This window comes from Neopelma chrysocephalum, unplaced genomic scaffold, assembly GCF_003984885.1.
Source record: "Neopelma chrysocephalum unplaced genomic scaffold, ASM398488v2 Primary Assembly neopelma1_97034, whole genome shotgun sequence".
Classification (NCBI taxonomy): domain Eukaryota; kingdom Metazoa; phylum Chordata; class Aves; order Passeriformes; family Pipridae; genus Neopelma; species Neopelma chrysocephalum.
In genome coordinates, this window is record NW_020925676.1 from 2,255,694 (window position 1) to 2,278,630 (window position 22,937).

Sequence of the window (22,937 nt, forward strand, 5' to 3'; positions counted from 1 at the left end):
ATTCAAAATGTTTTAACTTGTTTGGAAAATACTAGGAAAATATCTACCTTCAACATATTAGTGTTACCATGGCTAATTTTTATTTTTGCTCTCTGACAATGTATTAATTCTTACCTTAGAATTCAGCTGCTCTGAATATAGGTAGCTTTGGAAGGTATTCATTTGTTAATTTCTTAGTCAGGTGTTTACTGTTTGAAACTTTTCTGACTAGTGACTTACAAGTGATCGAGTTCTTTACAACACCAAGTAATTGTTCACGCGGGCAGTTTGCCACCAAGTTCCCTGTTTGAAGAATTGTGTATTTTACTAGATTCATGTTCTTTGAAGTTTTTTGCACCATTTCAGATCACTGATGGATAGTGCTTCTCATCATTCTTGCCTCTGTTCTGCATTTTCCAAATTGTTATATAATTACATTGCAGGAGTCTCCATAAGACCTATAAGCTTCAGAATTGCTTTGTGTAGTCCAAATTTCAAATCTGTAAAAAGATGTTATTTTTGTGCTGAAGTAATTGTGCTGCTCACATTCTGTGGTGTAGAAAACTGCCAGCTCTGAAACTGGGGAGTAAGGCTGACATGAGTTTCTCTACCAGCACTCGCCAGCATTTACTCTTTGGGAAAGGGAAGGTGCAACACTGGGAAAATATCATCCAGGTGTAGAACAGAAAGCCCCTGTGACTTCAGTCACATCTGTGTGCTGTAGCACGATCAACAAGTGCTGTGACAAGAATGTCACATGAAGTTTCCAAGTGTTAGGACATGTCTGGTCCCCCCCCAAAAAAAAAAAATCAGGAAAAGGAGAAGAAGAAAGGAGCAAGACTAGGGAACAGCTCATTCATAATCTTAAATTTCAATTACTGACCGTTGTGCATCTGGAGAAGGACTGGTTTTCTATTCATGTGACAGAAGGGATTTTACCAATGGCATGGGATCTCTCTTATTGTTTCTTCCTTGTTAGAACAAGTATTACCTACTGAGAAGATTTCTGCCTTTCTCTTGCCACCTGGGGTAATTAGCTTGCAAAATTAACTCCTCTAATGTTGTAAGAAATGCTTAAAATTCTTGAGGTCTCAGCTTACCTTAATTTGCAGGCACTAAGTCTCCCTGCAAGACTACTTTGTATGGAATTTTCTTTTGTGTAGAAACGATGTATTATGTTTGCTTTCCAGAGTTTACTCATGATAGCTCAGTGGCAGGCAAACTTTAAACTTGGATGGTTTGTGTTTTAACATTAAAACAATACAAATTATTTCTAGTAAGGGATTCAGTACTTGATTAAAAATATATACAGTTATAAAAGAGTAATGGATCTGTGTCAAATATGACTTTCCCTAAATTGCAGCTAGTTAGTGCTGGTGTTCTAGCTGACTTGCATTGGGGATCTTTGAAAATACAATCTTTTCATTTAAGATTGAAGTATTTGGGTTATGTGTTAGAAGAAGAAAGTGTTCTTCTAGTACACTTACTGATGGAAAGCTTTTCTAAATATGGTTGTGATTATTTAAAATGTTATCTCTTGACCTGTCTGTAGGGATTGGAATCTGAGATGCAAAATATATCTGTAATCAGTAGGATGTTTTTCCTCCCTGATAGTTTTTTTTAATTGTATCTCTTAGCCTGAGTGTTTCAACAGAGTTGCAACATTATATACTTTAATCACACAATTGTATCATATGGTTCTAAGGTCTAATACATGCAGTTTAAGTATTTTGGTTGTCTTGAGTAGCTAGTGGCCCTGGATCCAAGCTGGGGAAGGGAAAATAACGCACAAATATGTGCTCTGTATAGATCAAGGAATTTCTAGCTTCTCAGGTTTTGACAGACTTAAATGCGTTTTTTCTGCTCATTACTCCAGTGATGCTTTATTTGTTCTGGGCATGACTACCAGTCCTTTCCTTCAACTCCTTTTTCTCAATACTTTACTGAAGTAACTTGGGTAGTGGTAAGTTTTCTGTAGTACCTGTCTCAGATGCTGGTTTTGTTACTTTGAAGTTACATGTTGATTTCCAAGATGAAGAATGGCCTAGAGAAAGGCCAGCTTTGTGTGACTCCTAAAAATGTGTGTGGTACTGGAAGCTTGTCTAGAAATGTAATGAATATTTCAAATTTGCGTTCCTTTTCTATTGAGCAGGTAGATCAATTTCAAAAAGTATTCAAGCTGCTTGAACACTGGACAGGACAGCTTATACTTGAATTTTTGTCCCTTACTGGCTGTTCAGTAAGCTGAACCTTCATTATTAGGAGAAAATATCCTAAGACATTTTAGACTTCTAAGACTTTTATAAAAACAATCCCTACTCTAATGAAAGCAAAAAAGTTTTTTCAACCTCACTAGTGCTGCCAAAATTAAGATTTAAAGACGTCATTCATTCAAAATCCCCAAAGAAAAGCATAAATCCTAGTACCCACTCCAGCTACACATATTTTGAAATTAGGCTGTGTATTTTTAACTTTCAATAAACATCACTAAACTGTGTGCCAAAAGAGGAGGGGAAAAAACTAGTGTGCCACCAATACACTATTGTGTGGCTTGTGTGACAACAATTCCCTAAGAGAGTGAGACCCAAATCATCCAATGATGCATTTTTATGGTGAATAAATAAGCTGAAGAGAGTCAGAATGCCTCCAAAACAAAAGTTAACTGAAAAATCTGACATGAATCATTATTCACAATCATTAATTATGGCAGTGAGGAGGAAAACTGCATACTGGCCAGGTGTCTTGGAGCGTTGTGCTACCTAGGAGTACAAGTCCATTCTTGTCTTGGTTTTCAGCTTGGATGGAGTTAATGTTCTTCCTTCTTCAGGAGTGCTGCCTCCCACAGCAGCTCATCCCTGCATGCGCAGATATCAAGTAGTGCTGAAGTCCTGTATTGGTTGCAAGAAAAGAGCTGCAGGACTTTCTTAACTTTATCAAGCAATCAGATAAATCTGAGGGGTGGGAGACTTGAGTATAATCACTGCAACATGTTGTGAGTGTGCGCACATTGCAATCAGTTTAAGTCTTGCAGCATCAAATGAATTGCAAACTTTCTTGTATTTCAGTCCTTGAGTAGATCCCAGCATTGTTGTAGGACTTGTATCACAGACTGCAGAACAGTAAAAGTCAGTATTTCTTGAAATGCCTTGTCTCAACTTGTGGACTCAGTTCCTGCTGAACTTCTGTGATTTGGTGAACTGCACCAGTGTTAGGAAAATCATTTCCAGTTTGTCTGATCTGCACTGATGAATCTCTTTAAACTTGTGACACTTGAAAATATTTTCAATACACAGTGATAAAAAACAGGCCACTTTTTGCTAAACCAGCTGAGTTGTACTCCTTAAACCATATAGAATAAATCTTCCTTGACAAAAAGAGCCATTTTTTTTGTGGTCCTTCTTCGAAGTCCTGAGTAATTACTGTTATGTACTGTAATGTGGAATTTTTTGATATTTCTGAGAATAATGTATGTGTCCTCAGATTCCTTGCCAACAATTTATCTTGTAAAAGACAGTTTTTCTAGTTTGATTTGCTACAGATGTCCTGTTGTAGCTAAGAGCCTCTGAGGCTTGGGCCTTAATTTAAGTGATCAACAGATTATAATTACGGTGAGAGAACTCACAGCCATGACTTAGAAAGACCTTTGTGTTTCTAGACCTTGTCACAGCCTTTCTTAATGCAGTGGACTTTGAGAAACTTGCCTCTAGCTGGAATTTCTTTAATCTTACAAGACTTGGAGAATGGTGTTAATATACCTTTTTTGTAAAAGGCCTTGGCTTTCAGGATTCCACGAAAATTACCCTTTCTTCCTTTTCAATATCATCGGCAAAAATATGTTGATGACCTTTAGCTAAATAGATTTTTAACTGATTTATTGCTACTAAAAGGTCAGAATGCTTACAAGAAATCAGTCCTTGCATTAAGAACATCTGGTTCAAAACAAACAAAGGGAGAACTGAAAAGACGATTGTGAAGAAAAAGGTAAATATTCCACTGATATAGCTTCCATTTGTCAGAGTGGTGTGGAATTCTGGGATACTCCTGGGTTCACTATAAAGCTTATATATGCTCAGTTTCTTCTACTGCGTCTGACCCTGAGTCTCTGAGCTGCTGATGGACCTGCAGCCCTGGGTGAAAAAGGCACATCAGAGCCAAGATTAAAGGAGATATTCTAAGATGTGCTTTGTTTACAGAAGATAGCTCTAGTGGAGACCAGGCAGATCCAGAGCCTGGCACTCCCCAAGAAACTTTGGAAGACATAACATTTTTTTAATCTTTCTCTAAATGTGTAATATTTTTCTGTTCTATGGCCCAAATGGGGAAAAGAGCAGTATGTATTTAATGAACAAAATCCTCTAGGAAGAGCTTTTCCTCTGAAAAAAAATCATGAGGGAATCCCTGAGCTATGCTAACCAAGGGCTTTTACGTGGAAGATGTTCAGCCTTCAATACCATTAATAGATTACTGAAACAGAATTGTAGGTGGGTTAAAAGGTGCAATTGCAGGTTTTCAAAATTGCAGAATAAGCCTTTATTTTGCTGGAGGTTTGGTATGAGTAGGTAGGCACATGCCAACACAACTCCATCAATGGGTTAAACTAAAGTACACTTGAAAGTCAACTCTTTACTTTATCTGGTCATTGAACTTACTTTCTGCACGTTACAGACAAATGATAAGTTTTTTCTAGGTCACATCTTTAAAATCTTCTTTCTAGATTCCTGTAAAAGTCCACCAGCCCTTTAGCAGATTGAATAAGCACCATCCATTTCTATTTTCTGCCTTTTTAGCTTGTTTATCTTCTTTTTATGTTTTTGCAACACAGCTTTTTGGATGGGATTGTTTTTCCATTTAAAACCCAGAAAACACTGTGAAAATTAATGCACAATGTTAATATTGTGTAAGATGAAGATATCTGTAGTTATTGGAGGGAAACAAGAGCTCATTAGGGTATGTATTAAAGTTTTCTGTTGCCTTTCACCTGAGGTACTGCACAACATTGCTTTGACTTGTTACCTACTCATGTCCTACAGGTGGCCCAGATTAAGTAACAACGTGGTTGATGTTTGAACAGAAATATTTCTGATTAAGACCTGTAATCTAAATTAAAGTTCATTAGAAATGAGGCCTAACAAATGTCATGCGTTGCCACAGTTTTAAGAGGATATGGAAAGGAAAGTTAAATGAAAGGAAGGTTGAAAATATAATACACAGCTGGTTACAAGGGAAAGAAAACACTGAAGTAAGAAGTGGAAATTACAGTACACAGACACAGTAAACTACCTAAGAAGCCTGAGAGAGCTACAGCAGAGGAAATGAACTGATACAGCGCCAGGATACTGTGATGTTTTTAATTAGAGGATGAGGAAACCATGGGTAATGTGAAACAAAGTTGTGTCAGGTGGGGCTTATTATATGGCTGAGATAGAAGAATGGATGATGAAGTTTACTGGATTAATGGTTTCCTATACAAACTCTCTTCATTATTTCTTTACTGTTTTTAGAAAATATAGTACAGGTTGGGCTGTGGCTCCATACTAGAGTGAGCAGATGTGAGGAGAGAAGCAGTATTTCTCCTTCATTTCTTTAGTTTGAAGCAAGAAAGCTGCATGCAGATGGAAAAACTTAGTAAGAAGGAAGAAATTATGAGTGGGAGATGCCCCAGAGAGCAGAATACTTCTGGACAAAACTAAGGAATTTGCAAACAGTAGAGAGCATTAAATGGTAAAGGATTTAAAGAGCAAGTGATGTATTTCTGTGCCACTGACTTAGTTATGAAATAACTAAACAGCGTGCATTTTTCTGCTTTTCTCATTTAGCTTGTGTTACATGACTGTGGGGTAGTTAATTGACTCTTATGAAAGACAGATCCTGTCATTGCTTGTGGAAAAATCTTCTCAGGCCCAGGAACTGGTAGCATAACCTTCTGGGGAAAAAAAGTGGAATTTTAGTACATTAGTACACTAGAAAATCTTAAAAGAACAAGGTTCTCCATTCTCAGTACAGAAAATTCCTGTTTATTTTTGTAGGACTAGTGTATGTGTTCTGGATGATACACCAGGAACAATGACAGTGTTTTTCTTCATTCTTTCTTTATCTGCATGAGGAAGGTGATCCTTTAGGTTCTTGATCGTCAGGAAGCCTTTTTCTGATGGTCTTTCAAATGCTCACAGTTGGAAGTTCCCATAATTGGGGAAATAATATGCAACATTTCTGAGAGAATTCTGATGGTGGCAGTAGGGCTGTAGCTCTTCATGGTCAAAACACTGATGCTAATGCTGATGGGAACAAGTTGCAAGCATTCCCAAGTGTGTATATACAACTTTTTTCTGGTCCTGGTCACATGGCAAGGGCAAGGCTCAGAGGGAACATGGTCTTTGTGTGGTAGGGAGAGAAGTGAAAGTACCGTCACAACACTGAAGGAAATAGGAAGCAAAGAGCATGTTCAGCTTCGTTGATTTTTTTTTTCCAAATAAAGGTGAAAGGCACAAGACAGTCTTTGGGTATAGCAGCTGCCAAAATACATCATCAAGTCCTGTGTTGAGATGAAACTTTTGTCTGTGTAAAACAGATGGTGAGATGTTTTCAGTTCATTTTGTTGATGAAATCTGTTTGTACCATCTTTCAAAGAATGTATCCTGATATAAGTCAATGCATAAAACTTGTATTAGTAAGTTCTGAAGGCAAGATCTTGGCAACACTTTTCATATTTGTGAGTAATACAAACCATAGTGCCTGGCACCAGGGAGACATTGTATCCCATTACCCAATCATTCCCTACCCAGAATCTCTGAGGTGGGTAAAACTGTGCACAGTCAATGACTTATAATGAAATAGCAATCACTTTAAATACATTAAATAGTGGAAAGCTCCTAGGGAGGAGGGTATTGCTGCAGAGGGTGAGGTTGTAAAGGCTGAGAGAACTGTCCCATTTATGAGCCAGTTACCTAAAACCAGAAAATCTCTTCCATTTTCTGTTGTAGCAGTCTTGATTTCTATGAAGCGAATAGATATTTTGGCAAATGTACTTTGTTTTTAAATATGTGGATCTTAACCTGCTCAGAGGTTCTATTTAGCACTACTTAGTAGTGGGGGGAAACAGTTATGTGACAATTTTATTTGGTCTCAAACTGGATTTTTATAAATACAGTAGGAAGTTGGGAAACAGTGTATAGATTGCATCAAACATTTTATACAGATATTGCCAATTCCATTTCTGGACTCAGATATCCGTTTGACTTCTTGAAAATGCTGTGCTAGGTAGACTGCAGAGATCTTGTCCAAAATAATAGAAGTAGTTGTATTTTTGGATATTGAAACTGAACTGATATTTTTCAATACTAAAATTCTCTGTCCCTGGGATTTGATAGCTTACATAGGATTCATGCAGAGATTTGATTCTTCTAATAGACTTTAAAGGGTGGTGTTATGCAATATGTTGCAGGTATTGCTAAGTTTGTCTTGGTAATCTTTCAAAGAATGAAAAAGCTATCTTGGTCCTTCTGCCAGAGAGAAAATAACTAACGAAAAATAAACTTAGTCTAAAGAAGACTTTTCCCAGTACAATTTCATTCTGTACTTTCTTTTTTCCTGAAAGCCTGACTTTTTTTTTTTTTTAAATACTATTTCATTGTCTTCAGTTCTATTGGGAGAATCCAGTTCTGCACATAGAAAGTGGTTTCAAAAGAAGATAAGAGTATGTCCCACAATACCACTCACCTGTTTGGCTGTATATCAATGTTGTAACACCACTAGAAGATACAATATGAGAAGAGTCATCTTATTGCTAATAATGTGCTGTTTATTAAACTGGATTTCACTTAATAGTGGATTTTGCTTCAGAGGCAAGTGCACATGGCGCAGACACAGACCACAAGCTGCCATTTTTATGAAATCATAACAGAATGGGGCATTACTGTGACTGAGGAAGGGAAAGCTTTTTCCCTTCCACCCAGCTATTCATCTTGGTAGAAAGCATTAGGGAATTTGTGCTTCTGCTTGTTCTGCAAATAAACATGGGAGCTAAGGCTATAGAGCAGTGAATTTAACATCAGTTAAAGCGCTCATCAGCACTGAATTTGCTCAGGCTTGTGCGGATTGTGACTACCAGACTCAGAAAGGATTAACCATTACCAGGACTAGCAAAAGTCTTTTCACATAGTGAGAACCACAGTTAGTTTTTGAGAATTGCTGAAAATGCATTTGATGTGTGTAAATGAACGGAGTACATTAGGTAGCCTTTTATGTTTAATACTCCTGTTTTGGCTTCTAGAAAATTAACTGTTTTTCTTAAAGCTTAGGTTTTCACTTTCAGGTGTGGAATTTAGCTCTAGTGAATAGGATTTCAGTTTCTCTGGCATTTTCTTTGGCCTTGGTTCTGGTGTTGTCTCCATGCACTCAGGGTTGTCACTCCAGACTCTGTTGCACTTGCCACTTCTGAAAATGATTTAAAACTATTACTGAGTGACCTGATTGCTACATAAGCCACAACTGGTATTGTAACAATTTGCCAACTGATAACGTAGGTGTTGAGCTATGTCTGTACTTATTTGATTTTACACTTATGCTGATGTAAATAATTTTAGGATGGAGAGAGCTTCACAATAACAACCGGGAGCATTTTGGTTTGCTTTTCCAAGGGGTGGAACAGTCAGGTATATCAGTAAGATACCAAGGGAGATGGCTTTAGGTCTAAGGCCTAGCTAGGTTCTAGACTTTAAACCTGGTAAGAGGAGTGTGATAATTTGTTACACCTGAGGGAGGATAAACTTGGTCTCTGTGAAATGGAATCAAGTGGATCATAAAGCACCATAAACCATAGGATGGCAACGATTGCTGTAATTGATAGAGGTTTTGTGGCAAAAAGTCATATAGCCTGAAACTGTCCCACGTTACTTTGGTTTAGGATGTTTTACCACAGCAGCTGAAGCGACAGCAGCTCTGTAGGTTGCCATCTTTGTGGAGTCAAAGAGCATTTTGTGTGATACTGTGCTGAAGGTAGCAGATGACATGTCACACATCTCCTAAATAGTGAAGATGTTTGATGAAAGGTTGTCTGGCAGAGAGCATCTTTCCTGAGAGTGGATTGTGGCCTTCTGTGACTGAAAAAAGGACTTATGAGGAAACAACTGAAATGAAAATGGCAGCATTTAAGTAATCTCTGGTGCAATTGCTCCCATGCAGGCATAGGCCTGTAGTGCCTCTAAATTCATCTGGTCCCAACCATGAGGTGTCATGAGTCTGCTTGTTTCATGCAAATCAAAGACACAATTATAGGAAGAATGAAATTTCCTCAGGCTTATAAGGATATATGTTTTTAATAAGCCGTCTATCCTTAGTCCACTTGTATCAGGATATAACTCCATAATTTTTGCCATGCTGCAGGGAAGGGCATTTCTTTGTTCTGGATGAGGAACTGTTGCACCTTTTCAGATCTTCTGTCATGGACTGTTCTGTTGACATCGGCTGTGCTGCTCGTAGATTTATTCTTGAATTATTCTACAGGATTAAAAATATCTAATATTGTGCTGTTTCTATAAAACTGACTTTTACACTAGAGCTGGATTTTTTTAAAACTTCCCTATAGTACCTGTTATCTATATAACTTTTTTTTTTAATGATAATACAGACTTCAAACTCTAACAGCTGAAATATGGGTTAATTTCTGCTGTCTCCTGTATTTCAGTAATGTGCTTCTTTGGAGTTTTAAGTCATCTTCATGAATACTTTGTTACACCCTTCCCCTTGGAGAGTGATCAGTTCTGGAAGGAGATTATAAAACAGTGTCATGAATTGATTTTATTCATTTGTCTTTCAGACTTTTTTCCATCTGGTACTTATTGTTCTAATGTGGTATAGCTTAAATGTACACGTTTGATCTGTTATTAAATTACCAGTAGCAGGATCAATTTTATACCTGAAAAGCACAGGAAAACAGGGTTTTTTTACTAAACTACAGATAAATCTGAGTTGCCCTTGAAGGATACGCCAGTTGAGACACTGCTTATTAAAAACGCAACAGTAAGCGTATCCTTTCTGTTGACTTTTTAACAAGCAGTGAAAAATTAGGTGAACTGCAGTAGCTTGAAATCGAGTACACACAGAATTTTCGTTTTTACACAGAAGCGTTTTCCCTTTTTGTGAGCGCAGGAGGTGTCAGCGTGACACGGCGTTTAGCCCTTGAGCGCTTTGCGGAGGGCGGATCAGTGACAGGCCGGGTGAGTGACAGGCGGTGCGGGCGCCCCAGCCAGTTTCCCGCAGGGCGGGTTTGGTGTCTCGGCGCTCGGATGCGGAACCGGGGGGCCGGGCTGGGTTAGGCTGGGTTGGGCGGGGCGGGGGCGGGCGCTGCCGCCATTGGCTGGGGCGCGCGCGGCCGCACGTGACCGGCGGGGCCGCGCCGTGCGCGCGGAGCTGGCGCAGCCGGTGGCGCGGGCGGGGCCGGGCCGGGTGCAGGCGGTGCGCGGGGATGGAGGAGCCGCGGCCGTGGCCATGGGGTGAGTGCGACGGGCGGGCGCGGGGGTAACGCGGCTTCTGCGTGTTGAAAAAAACAAAACAACAAAAAAACGGGGTGCGAGAAAGGGCTGCGGCGCGGCAGGAGCGCTGCAGCTGGAGAGCCGGGCGGGCGGGACCGAGCGCGGCGCGGCGGCTGGAGACACAAAGCCCCGTGGGGGCCGGCGGGGAGCGGGAGGAGGAAGAAGGAGGAGAGCGGGGCTCGGCGACAGAGTCACGAGGCGGGAGGTGCCCCCGGGGAGCGCTGCCCGGCGGTGGCACCGGCCCGGCTTTGTTCGGTGCCGCAGCGCGGGGGCCGCGCGGGTGGGCGGGCGGCGCGGCCACGGCAGCGCCCGGGGATCCGCTGACTTCTCGCGGGTTTGTTTAACATCACAAAGGGGCGTCGGGGTCCGCGGCTCGACCTGAATGCTGTGGGAAATCTTGATAAATTATGTATGAAGCTGTGGGTCCTTTCTTCCCCTTTGTCAGATACGCAGCTTTTATTCTAGTAATTAGGTCATTGCCGGCAGAACGCTCCTTGCGTTTAGCAAAAAAAAAAAAAAAGTGTGTCGATTTTTGGAGTAACGCATGTGCTGCCAGATTATCTCATCCTGTTCATTGTTTAGGTCAAAGATACGAAATTCTTCCTATTGACTCACATGGAGGACCTTGTTCGTTGGCTGTAAGGGGCATTTTTCATTTCATAGGATTTTCTTCGGGGGACCAGTGGGGCCCGGTTTTGACTTGATTTGGAGAATCATACCCTGAAAAATGCCTTTTAAAGGCGTAGCAAGAAGTATACAGCTTCTTGGTTTGCAAAGAAGGATTTTCAGTAAATTTCGGTGAACAGCATCATATAGATCTATTTCTGTTTTTAAATACTTCTTCCACCCTTTGCTGTTTGTTCTATTGAAAGTGCTTCTTAATGTTTTTTCTACTCTCTTCTCACTGTTTAGCTATTTTTTTTCTGTTATCTAATACAGATATAATGGATTTATGAATATTTTGTCAAAATTACAGTTCTTTGAAAATACCTGTAAGCATATGTACTGAAAGCCATTTCCTGGAAACCGACTCTTCTGTGTTTTTAAGGAGTCTCGAAGTAACTGGTGAAACACTCTTTTCGCCCTCTCAGTTCTGTTAAATGCAGTGATGCACAAAAAAAAGGCTTGATGAAGACAAGACTGAGTTTAAACTTCTGATTTAAACATCCCCTCAAAACATTTTCTATATATACCATTATTTTTAGAATCATAGATCTCCTGTTTCTCAGTAAGAGATGATACTAAATTTTAAAAACATCATTCAAGAACTTATCATTTGGAATAACTGGTTTCAAAAGGTAAATTGGTGATACTAGATATTTCTCCTTGGACATTTTCAATGTTTGTACAGTTGCTTAAATGTTGAACAACCACTAGATGCAGAGGTGCTTTCACCACTTTTTTTTCTAAAGGGAAAGAGGGTGACAAAAGCAGAGTAGTGATTATGATGATTGTTATGGTGATGCTTCTTCCTGTATCTTTTGAAGTCCGAAAAAGAAGGAGTCTTAACATTGTTCTGTGTAACCAGTGGAGCAGTTTCTGCAGGAAACTGTAGTCACTCTCTTAAAATGTAACTTAAATAAAAGATTGCTTCAAAACATAAAGCTTTAAATTATTTATGAGTGCAGACTTTCTTAAACATCATCTCTTGTACAAAATACTTGGTTATGGTGAATGTTCTGGTAGATATTATCGTAGTATACTGCGTAGTATACGTGTCAGCATGGAATAATACAGCATAAGTTGGAAATGCATATGGCTAAAATTGGTTCCTTTGATCTCTAAATTCTTATGTAAGATTTCAATATGCATCTCAATTTAATTGGTAAAATGTTTCTGTTGATGATCTATGATTAATTCTTTTGTCATCAGTGTAGTGAAATCTAAAACAGGTTATACTGCTGAGGATATGCTGTAAGTTATTATTAATGAAGACCAGATCTATACTAATGGTTTTCCAAAATTCACGTAGGACCCATGTCATCAGATGCTGGTACATTTCCTGCAAGACAAATGGTCTTCGGACCCCTAAAAGTGCTGAAGGAAACCCTGAAGATGACCGTGATAGATCACCCAAGATAGAGAAATTCTTCATTATTATAAAATAATATTTTTTACTTTTTAAATTAAAGCTGACTTATTTCATGTAAATGGTTTTGAGTTTAATTTGTGTTTCCAGTTAAAGTATGGAAATAAAGACCTGGGTCAGACTTTTTAATAGCTTAAACTTTTTGGAATTGAGTCCTTAAAAGATTATGAGAAATGTGAAAGTAAACAGGAGCAAGTCATGTGCAGTGAGGGCATACACAATTAGCCATGAATAACAGAGATGATCATCTTGAAGGATGAGTGTTCAGGCTTGTGAATCATCCCTGATCCAATATAAGTTCTGATTCGAATGATATCTGCAGTGGTTTGTGTTCAATATAGTATTTAAATGCAAATCATGTTTCAAATTTTCACAGTTGTATTCTGAATACAGAATGACTAACCAGCTAAGGAACATCCTAGCCCAGAATTATAAAGGAAAAAGTAGGAATTTTCCTGACAGTGTAATAAAAGCTGAACTTGACAGTTCATAGCGTGAAATATATGACTTCTTGATTTTTACTCTTTTTCTATTAATGGGTATGGTTTTTCTTATTGTTAGCATTCTTTAGTAAACTTCTAAATGTGGGATTATTTCTATTTATCACACAAATGCACACTTGACCTCTGTCATACTTGACCTCTAATGAGGCACACAAGAGCTCAAACCATGATCTTCTCATTCCTTCTCCTCTGGGTCTTTTAAGGAATGTGGAGAACATGGATCACTTAGGATGAACAGATGATGCTTCCATTCATGGTTGGTGAGTACAGGCCAAGTACTGAACTTATGGAAGTATCCCAGAATATAATGATGGCTTGAAAGCTCTTGCCAAGTTATAAATTAGTTTATGAAAAAACAGAACAAAAGAAAAAAAAAACCTCTCTACCCAATCCCCATTCGAAAGGATTTATGAAGATCAGGTATAGTAACACTTCAGTGTTTTAGTCTGCTGTCCACAAAGATGACCTTCATGCGGAAGTGGATAGGAAAACTAAGAAGAAAATCCTCTTGATGCAGCTGAGCTTTAGAGAAAATTGTGTGGTTTCCTTTTAAAGGGGCAAACCCTTTCACACATTGCATGTAATGGCTCTTCATCTGGCCCTTGCCTTTTTTTTTTTGTTGTTTACATGGTAGAAAACCCCAGGAATTCACAGTGCACCTAATCTAGAGATTGTAATTTGGTATAATTTGTTACCAATTTTTTCCAAGGTCAGCTTTTTCAAATGTATTAAAATGAGCAGTGTTATATAACTAGCAATTAATTTTCTCATATCAGAGCCCTTGTTGTTAAAATAAGCTGATGAAGAGCAGTTTTCTGTAATGGTTTGTCTTATACTCCTTCCTCCATTTCTCTTATGACCTGAGTGTGATAATGCAGAATGAATGGGAATGGGAACTGATCTACTGTTACACTCATGGGCAATTCTTATTCTGTACTGATTATTTTCTTAGTTCTCTCTAATCACACTCAAAACAATTCAGCACTTTTCAGACTGCTTGTTATATTTATGTGCCCGCATAGCCCAGATGGGGAAAAACCAAACAAAATGGCCTCCCTTTTAGCTGCTTCTGCGTAGAAGTTTTGGGGATTGTTCTTAAATTCGGGTGGGGAGAGGAGAGTTAAATATGCTAGCAACAAAGGCCATTTTAATAAAGGGTAGAATTATCACCTTATGGTGACTTATGGTAGAAATAACACTGTTGTTCAGTGTGATGCTGGAGAAAGCGGAAACAGTTTTTCTGCTCTGTCTGGAATACTTGATTCTTTTACTATTTGAGTCCAGTGGAGAATTTTTCAGTGCATAGGAAAACAGAGAATTAAACAATGCCTGTGAAGGGTAAACATTTTTAGTTTGGCAAACCTTGAAAGCTTGCCCAAACTGAAATGGATAAGACAATCCCTGACTCAGTGATACTCATTTTTTATAAGTTCTTAAACACAGCACTTGGTGTGCTGATATTTTGCTAGAATTGAAAAAGGACAAACAGAAGGATATTTACATACAAAAGCATTTAACCTGAAGGGAAGCTTCAAATGAAATAATGGAAAATCCAATACAGGATTCAGTCAACAGAGAAAATGAGTTAATGCAAATTGGCATGGTTTGATATGTTCAAAATAAGAACAGCAAGAAAACACTCCACTTCATTCTCACGAGTGTAAAGGTAACTGTATGAAAATGGTCTACTCAAGCCTTAAGTTATTCAGTGGAGCTGGCTTACCTGGGAGCAGCTGTGCTAGATTTTTTGCCCCTGTCTCTCAGCCTTCCCCCTCTTTTGGAAATAGCTGTGTGACAGTTGCTGATCCATTGTGGTTAATGGCCCGGCACAGTGAGTTTAAACTGACACCTATTTCAGATTACCTTGGCAGTCAGGCACTAATCTGCAGTGGTTTAGCAGCTGTCACTCGAGCAGCTGAGCCCTCCCCCTCTTCCCTGTGTGGCAACCTTGCGGAGATGGATGGGGCAGACAGCTGCGGGCAGGCAGCAGTGCAGCCCTCCCAGGCATCCCACCATTAGCCATAACCACTTCCAAGTCCCAGACCCTTGATCTAGTGCTTAAGAAAATCTGGGTTTATATGTGTTTAAACTAATGGGAAAAAAATCTCCTGACAGCGTATTTTCTCCTTGAATTCAATGTGATACGTCCTTGAAGAAATAATTCCCCATTAGTCAGGTGGGAATGAATGGCAAAAATTGACGGAATGGTAAAGAGTTAACAAGGACAAGATTCTGGGCTCAGCACTGAAGAGCTGTGTAGAATTTGTGGGTGTAGAAAGAAATCAGAGTTGTAGATCCTTTCCAACCTTGCTAAATTATAGCCTAGATATTCATTAACTTTAGATAAAATCAGTCTTTAGATTTAGATACCATGATCACAAACTTTAAATGGAAAGATTAAAAAGAAATTCAAAATATGCAAAACGTGGACACAATTATTTCAATTTGTTATATTAAGAAGATAACATGAAAAATCTCAAGTTAGAGCAGGAGCACATCTACTTACTGGTGACAGTAAAATGCAATGATAACGATGATAGATTTTATAGATTAAAAAATAGTAATGGAAGTCTGAAATATTTTTGTAAGGAGGTTTATTATATCGTGAATTGTCAAGGTTCTTAAGTAGAACCTCCTTAGGGCATATTGAGTATGTATGTTTACTGATTTGAAAGCAAAAGGCTCTGATCAATAAAAAATTGTAAATTTTCAGAAAATCTTGGATTATTTTCCTATCTTGGGATTTGAGGTCAAAAGGATTGCGTGTAAATTCCTGTCTGGGCAGTGCTTACTGCTACAGTTTTCTTAATGTAGAAAAAATCCATATCTAAATCTTAACAGTATGTTTGCATAAATTTATGCTTTTCATTAATTTTTATTTTAGTGCATAAAAGAGTTATATCCAGCTTGAAATTCTTCTTTGATATGTATATTCATGCAAAGTGCTGATTCAGTAAAGCGTGAAATTTCGTATCATAATTTCACTTTACTTTGATAGGAGGTGGAGAAGAAGCTCCTTAGTGATAAGAAATATGGCTCAGGGAAGTAGGACAGCAAGATTTTAGGTCTCATACAATGAAGGAAGTGAATTTTGAAGTTTCTGTATTCTAAGAGGCTTATTTTTTGGAGTAAATCTAGAGAAATGGTTTATCTCCATTCCTCCCTTTGAATGATGACCACTTTGTGAAGAAATGATGCAGTTAGAGTGCAAAAGGGATCTTGAATGAAGCATAATAGTGAATTTCACAAGGATGGGTTTTGTGGCCTGGGTGCAATGCATTTTCCCTTGGGCCACGTAAAATGTGAAATGGATTCTGCAGGCCAGAGCTCTTCCCTTCTCCTCCACTCTCCCCTGCCATCATGGTTTTGTTCAGTGGGGAAGGAGTCATTTATTCTTTATTCATCTAACTCTGGCCCCAGTGATGTTGAATGTGGTACAGCTTCAGACTAATGGGCCACGGCTAAGCTGTTCCTTGCTTTCCCTTGGGCTGGTTACTAGCTCTGAACAAGGTGGTACCTGACTGGGAACCCTATCTGGCCAAGAGGGTCCAGAGTTTAACTCTTTCCCCAAGGCAAGTGATTTGACCACTGAAAAACTACAAGTAGGGGTGCAGTGATACAGTTGATTTCTATTGATGCTGACCATTCTGTGTTTAAAAAATTTGTGCAAGTAATTTTTTTTTTGGTACTAAGATAATTTGGAGCATAAATCTAAGGATTGTTTTGGGACCTGAACTGTGATTTGATGTGTTTAGGTTGAGGCAATTGGTAAAAATCTATTTTCAGAAGAGAGGCAGATTTTAATTTTAAGGGCTTTATCTCAATATATATGGAACAGCTTATGTATAATGGAGCCTTCGATTTCACTCTGCAAATCACGTGCCTGAGAGGTGTTGCAGTGTTCAGCATCAGGAAGCCTAAGCTGCTTTGTGGTCATGCGTAACCTGTGTCGGTTTCCCCCATTTTAAAATTAAATAATGGTGTCTTTTGGGAAATACTTTGGCATTTCATTATTTCAGGAGACAAAAAAACCAAATATCTTGGGAGGTGGGAAAATAAGTACAGTGTTCATCTGTATTGAGGTTTAGGAATACACAATTGGATTTCTTGAACCAATCAAATCTGTCAAGTTCCTTCCTGTGTCATGTGCTTGGCAAGAATGTTGCTGAACTACAACTTCTAATAGACGCTGCCAGCCTAGGTTGATAAATGACCAATTTATACCCATTTAGTCTGTGCTGGTATTGTGTTCTAACATAAATATTTTTCTCCCTCCTCAGTGTTTTCCCCTCCCTAATGACAAAGTTTAGCTGTGTCATTCCAGCCTTTGTTGTGCTGAGGCAGCCAAGGTTTGCCTGTCAAATCTCTCATCCCTGATCACTTGGCATGATGAGAAACTCTCATCCCTGATCACTTGTCGTCTTTCTCTGCACCCACTTAAATTCATTTTTCTTACCCATGTCCTTGTAAAATGATGTGATAACTCTGGGGATCATGTTTGCTTTCCTTGTGCCAGTACTCCATAAAAGAGTATGGCGTAATAAACACTTGAAGAAAAGTACCAAGATCAGTGTTTACAGAGCCATTGTGCTGTCTACTCTTTTATATGGTTCCGAATCATGGGTCATCTACCGCCACCACCTGCGTCTCCTAGAACGCTTCCATCAACGCTGCCTCCGTACAATCCTGAACATCCACTGGTCAGATTATGTGACCAATACATCTGTTCTTGAACAGGCACCAATCACAAGTATTGAGGCCATGTTACTGAGAACACAACTGCGATGGGCAGGGCACATCTCCAGGATGAAAGACCACCGCCTCCCTAAGATCCTGCTTTATGGTGAACTTGCCTCCAGCTGCCGCAAGAGAGGAGCCCCGAAGAAAAGATACAAGGACTCCCTGAAGCAACATCTCAGCCTTGGCCATATTGATCACCATAACTGGTCTACTCTGGCCTCTAATCAGGAGGCCTGGAGACAGACCATTTATAACGCCGCTGATGCTTTTGAGAAAGCGCGCAGGATCAGTCTTGAGGAGAAAAGACAACGCAGAAAGAATCGAGCCTTGCAGAATATACCATCTAAGGAGTCTTTCTGCTGTGTCTTTTGCAACCGGACTTGCCTTCCTCGTATTGGCCTTTTTAGCCACCAACGCGCTTGCAAGAAACGTGGGTAGAGCCCTTCCCAAATCTTCGTTCGCGAAGCCCAGCCATGATTGGCAGTGCCCAGGTAGCCTTTAGGCTGAGAGGCTTGACTGCTTCAGGTGACAGCATTCCTATGTGAGTGACCCAGTGTTGCTGCACTGTTTAATTCTGCCCTGTTTCTACTGCTTCATCTCTCAATTCATCAAATCTATGTAGTCCTCTGACCTTGTGCAACCTCTTGTGAATTCATGGGAACAAATTTTGATGCTACTTCTTGTGCCAAAGTCAATAACAGAACATTTAAAAATGCCTGTTACAGTCTAGTTTTTGGGGGAGCTTCACTGACAGCAGTTTGACTTTCAGCACTGCCCTGTGTCATCTTGATGTCTTTGATCTGCTCCTTACCCGTGTACAGTTTTTCTGCTCATCTCCACTGTAACTGTGACAGTGTCACTTATTTCTCATTTGGGCATTGGTTTAGCAAAAAATACCCACCTTGTGGTAATCAGCTAACTCATTTCTTTTTTTATCTAAAAACCCACAAAGTTTGACATTTGAATAAATCAGGAAGTGACTCCTAGTCTGAGGCAGGATGCTATCTGTTAGTGCTGATGCCCTACTTTCATGTTATGAGAATAAAGGAAGCTTAGGCACTTAGGTCAGGAGAGGGAAAAGCCAAACCAAATCTCCCTTCAGGATCCTTACTCATTTAGCATAAATACACATAAGCTTACTTTGCATATAAAATACCAGAGCTATGCAATTGCTGTCTTTCTACTGTAGCTCCTCCCTTAATCCACCTTCTCCATTTTCTTCTTTGTGTGTATACATACTGTTAATGTGGCAAATTGTTTTAAATCTCAAATCAGCAAGTGAGAATTCCTGAATGTGGGAGGCAAATGGAAAAAATGGATTTTTTTTTACATTACCTGTCCTTTCATATTAATATGAATTATAATAATGGGAGAAGATACTCTATCTAGAAACAGAATGGTTTTGATTCTGTAAATGAAATGTAAATGAATAAATGTGTGATTTCCTTCAGTAAAAAACCAACACATTCTATCAATATTACAATATAGTACTACTTCGTGACAACTAACGCAGAAAAGTTTCCATACATTCAGAAATGACATCTGTCTACGGTTCCTTGGGCTTGTACAGAATTGTCCAGGCAGTGTGTTCTGAAATGGGAACTGCAGCTATTAGTTTTCTTAATAATAATGGAAACTCTTACTTAATTAATAAAAACATACGTGAAATGTAACAGAAGCAATCTGCCCTTACGGATTTTTTGGTGTTTGTTTTGGTTTTTTTACAACTCTCCCTGACAGGCTTCCACCTTTTAGGTGAAACAACCTTATGGTAAAATCCCAGAATTCAACTAAAAGAGTAATTGTTTCAGATTGCCTTAATCTCTCTAAAAATGAGGTCTCCACTAAAGCATGACCGAATTTTGAAAAATAAATTTGTTACAGATTTTTTTTTTTTTTTTCATTCTTGGAAATCACAAGTCCATGAGTGGCAGGCATCTTCCTTCTCCTGTCTTTGATGGTGACAGGTGCTTAGGGCATGAAGACTTGCTTCTTGGACAGGAAATAAAGTAGTCATATCAAATGCAGTATAGCTTTTGTTATTATTCCTGTCTTCAGGGGCATACATTCTTCTTTCCATTTCAGTGAGTTTAAATTTAGAAAGACTAAACACAATTTTCAAACTTTGTATTGAGGAACTACAACCTTTTTGAATATTTTTACCTGCTTTTTAGCAGGCTGGATAAGTTGATTGAGTTTCATCTGAAAGAGCAAAGTTGATTATGTAGGGACATACACAGGCAACAGAGTCAAAGGCTTGGTGAGAGGCTACAGAGAAAATGCTAAATAAGAGCTTTTAATTGTTTCATCTTTTCCAAAACACTGCAGTAATGATGAAAAGGAGTGTTGCCCCATAAGTTTTTTATTTTTTTTTCTCCTGAGTTACAGGCCACTTACTTAGGAAATCACTGCAATGACATTGGAAGGGTAACTTGTGTCCTAGGCTTCCATTTATTCTCTTGAATGGTTGATGAATAAGAAATTGATATTATTAACTGTTAAGAGCTACAAACATTATTAGCCATATTTTAGTTAAGTTACGTTGTTAGATGAACAACTGTGATGGCTTGGGAAGTAGGAAACAATTTGAAGTTTATAATTTAAATAAGAGTATTTGTTTCTTTCTCCTTTGTAACGGTTGAGTAATTGTGATGGTGCTTTGCAACTGTATTACAGTATTACCCAAAATGGTATGGGATATATATATCTCTCCCATACTATTTTGGGTAATATATATTTTATTTTATATATATATATATTTACATATATAAATAATTGATATCAAGAATAACCTTTTACCTTTAAATTCTACTGTGCCATATGACCACTTCTTGTGTAGAAATTTTGTTCTAATCTTTTGCCTTTGAGGATATTTTTACAAAATATCTATATATTTACTCTATTTGATGTAGTGGGGTTTTTTTCTGTTAAAATTGCCTAATATTTATCGCTTGCCTTTTATACAGCATCCTCTTCAGTTTTGCGTGCTATTCTTAGGAGTCTTGAACATCTGCGACTATCGTTCACTTCATAAAATGAGTAGGCAGTCAGCATCTTTTAGTTATGTTTGATGGTGCTTGTTGTCTATCCAAAAATTACTATATACGATCTATTATTTGCAGTTTCCCCGTGTTGATACTGAAGTGCAAGTACTAAGGATGCTTTTGCATGATGCAGTGATTTTCTTTCATATATTCTGGCTTCCCCTAATAACCAATGCAATTGATAATTAACTTCTTTCATTTGTTTAATCATGTGTATCAGATGGAAGCCCACTGGAAAAAAGTCTTGAACTGGCATTAGTTCTAGGCCTTAGTATTTTGATGTAATCGATTTAAATTAAATATTTAGAAAGTTGTGTGGTAAAGCGCAGAGAGAGGTAATTTTATGGTTAGATAACATTTCAGCAATGTTGGTGGGGTTTTTTTTCCTAAAATGTTTAAATTTTATATTTTCTCTTTACTTTTTTAAGGGCTGAGGGCAGCCCAGGATGGCTGCAGCTTCCTATGATCAATTGTTAAAGCAAGTTGAGGCATTAAAGATGGAGAACTCCAACCTTCGTCAGGAGCTAGAGGATAACTCAAATCACCTGACAAAACTGGAAACCGAGGCGTCCAATATGAAGGTATTGCCAGCTCTGTCCCTGTGGTGCATCGGGATTTCTGTTGCTGCCTTTTGTGTCACATACTGGGAGTTGCCCAACAACTTTTGTGTGCATTTTGATTCCCATAGAAGTTCCTTTTCCATGCTATATAAGGGAAAACTATCAAATCATCATTATTATTATTATTGTTGTTGTTGTTGTTATTATTTTCAAAACCATTTTCTAGAAAACAGCTTCCAGATTTCATAGCTTCTTTTCTTGTGTGCTGTGATAAGCGTGACCACTTTAGCACAGCTGAACTTCCCGGCAGGAGGTCCAGAGCACTGACATAGATTGACAAAGCAAGTATTGTTCATGGGTAAGACTGGAGGTTTTCTGTGCTTTCAGGTAAGTCTGGGGTGTACTACAATTACAATATTTAACATCTCAAAAGGAAAAGTTCCTTATTTTGATAAAACCACAAGTCCTTCAGCCTCTCCCAAAGCCTAAATTAATACTTCATAATTTCACCGACTTCCATCCCTCTGGTGTTTATTGCCAAGGTGTGGGCCTTCAGAGCCACCTATGTAAGAGCAAACACTAGACTCAACTGGAATTTAGGTGGATTTTAACCCACAGGAAGATAAATACAAAACTGCATCTGTGTGATCCATGGCACTAAACAAGGCAGAATTTCACAAGCGTTATAGCTGCATTGATGTAGTGCTCTTCCTAAGCTCACAAATCCTGCTGCTTTTTGCTAACAGCCAGCAAAACCAGTCTGCTTTTGGTACCTCAGTTAAAAGGGCTTGGAAATTGTTGTTATTTCTGTACACACTCCTCTATAGGGTAGGCATATTCTAAATATTAAACAGTATTTTTTTCTCTCCTTGCTTTCTGGTCTTCATATTACAGACTTACTGTTCCTTTACAACTAATCTTTATTTTTTTTTAAATATGATAACTTGATTAATATAGCAATTAAAAATACTTAAACTGACCTTTCTTCTCCTCCAGATTATGGCTCATATATTCGCTGTAAGAGGAAAAATTCTCCTGTGTTCTGAAACACTGTCACTAGTTACAACACTTGAAAAAAAGCACAGATTTTTCAGATATATTTTATCCTTGCATTGCAGTGTAAAATGAAAATAACTTTGCTACTCAAATTGAAAGGAAATTATAGTCCTTTACACCACCTACTTGAAACAGTTGTTGGGATTAGCAGATGTGAAAAAAATGTTTGTTTGCTGAGTTACGTATCTGAAAACTAGTCCTGTCATTTAAACTGTGTTTCTTAAAACGATATTACAACCAATTTGTCAGTAACTCCCCTTCCCTGCCTGTCATTACAGTCTAAAATAAGGAAGAACAGGGCAGGGGACATTCCTGATAGTTTTGAAAAAGAGGAGTGAAAATGTCTCTTTTCCCTTCTTTGTCCACATACAGGTGGTTTGGTTGTTTGTTGTTTGTTTGCGGTTTTTTAAGTTTTTCTGCAGATAATTAAATTTTCA

At 38.5% G+C, this 22,937-nt stretch overlaps 1 protein-coding gene across 7 annotated transcripts in view; it reads left to right on the top strand.

Moving 5' to 3' along the window:
- Nucleotides 1-22,937, top strand: part of APC (APC, WNT signaling pathway regulator) — a 97,001-nt gene that overhangs the window by 11,290 nt on the left and 62,774 nt on the right. For 4 of the 7 annotated variants that reach the window (XM_027671162.1, XM_027671166.1, XM_027671167.1 and 1 more), the window contains exons 1-2: nucleotides 10,414-10,469; nucleotides 21,313-21,465. In XM_027671162.1, coding sequence (XP_027526963.1) covers nucleotides 21,331-21,465 — 135 coding nt within the window. In that variant the 5' untranslated portion in view covers nucleotides 10,414-10,469; nucleotides 21,313-21,330. Of the gene's footprint in view, nucleotides 1-10,100; nucleotides 10,194-10,413; nucleotides 10,470-20,860; nucleotides 20,880-21,312; nucleotides 21,466-22,937 lie in introns of those variants that run through there. The other 3 variants (XM_027671164.1, XM_027671165.1, XM_027671163.1) reach the window with 3 other exon arrangements.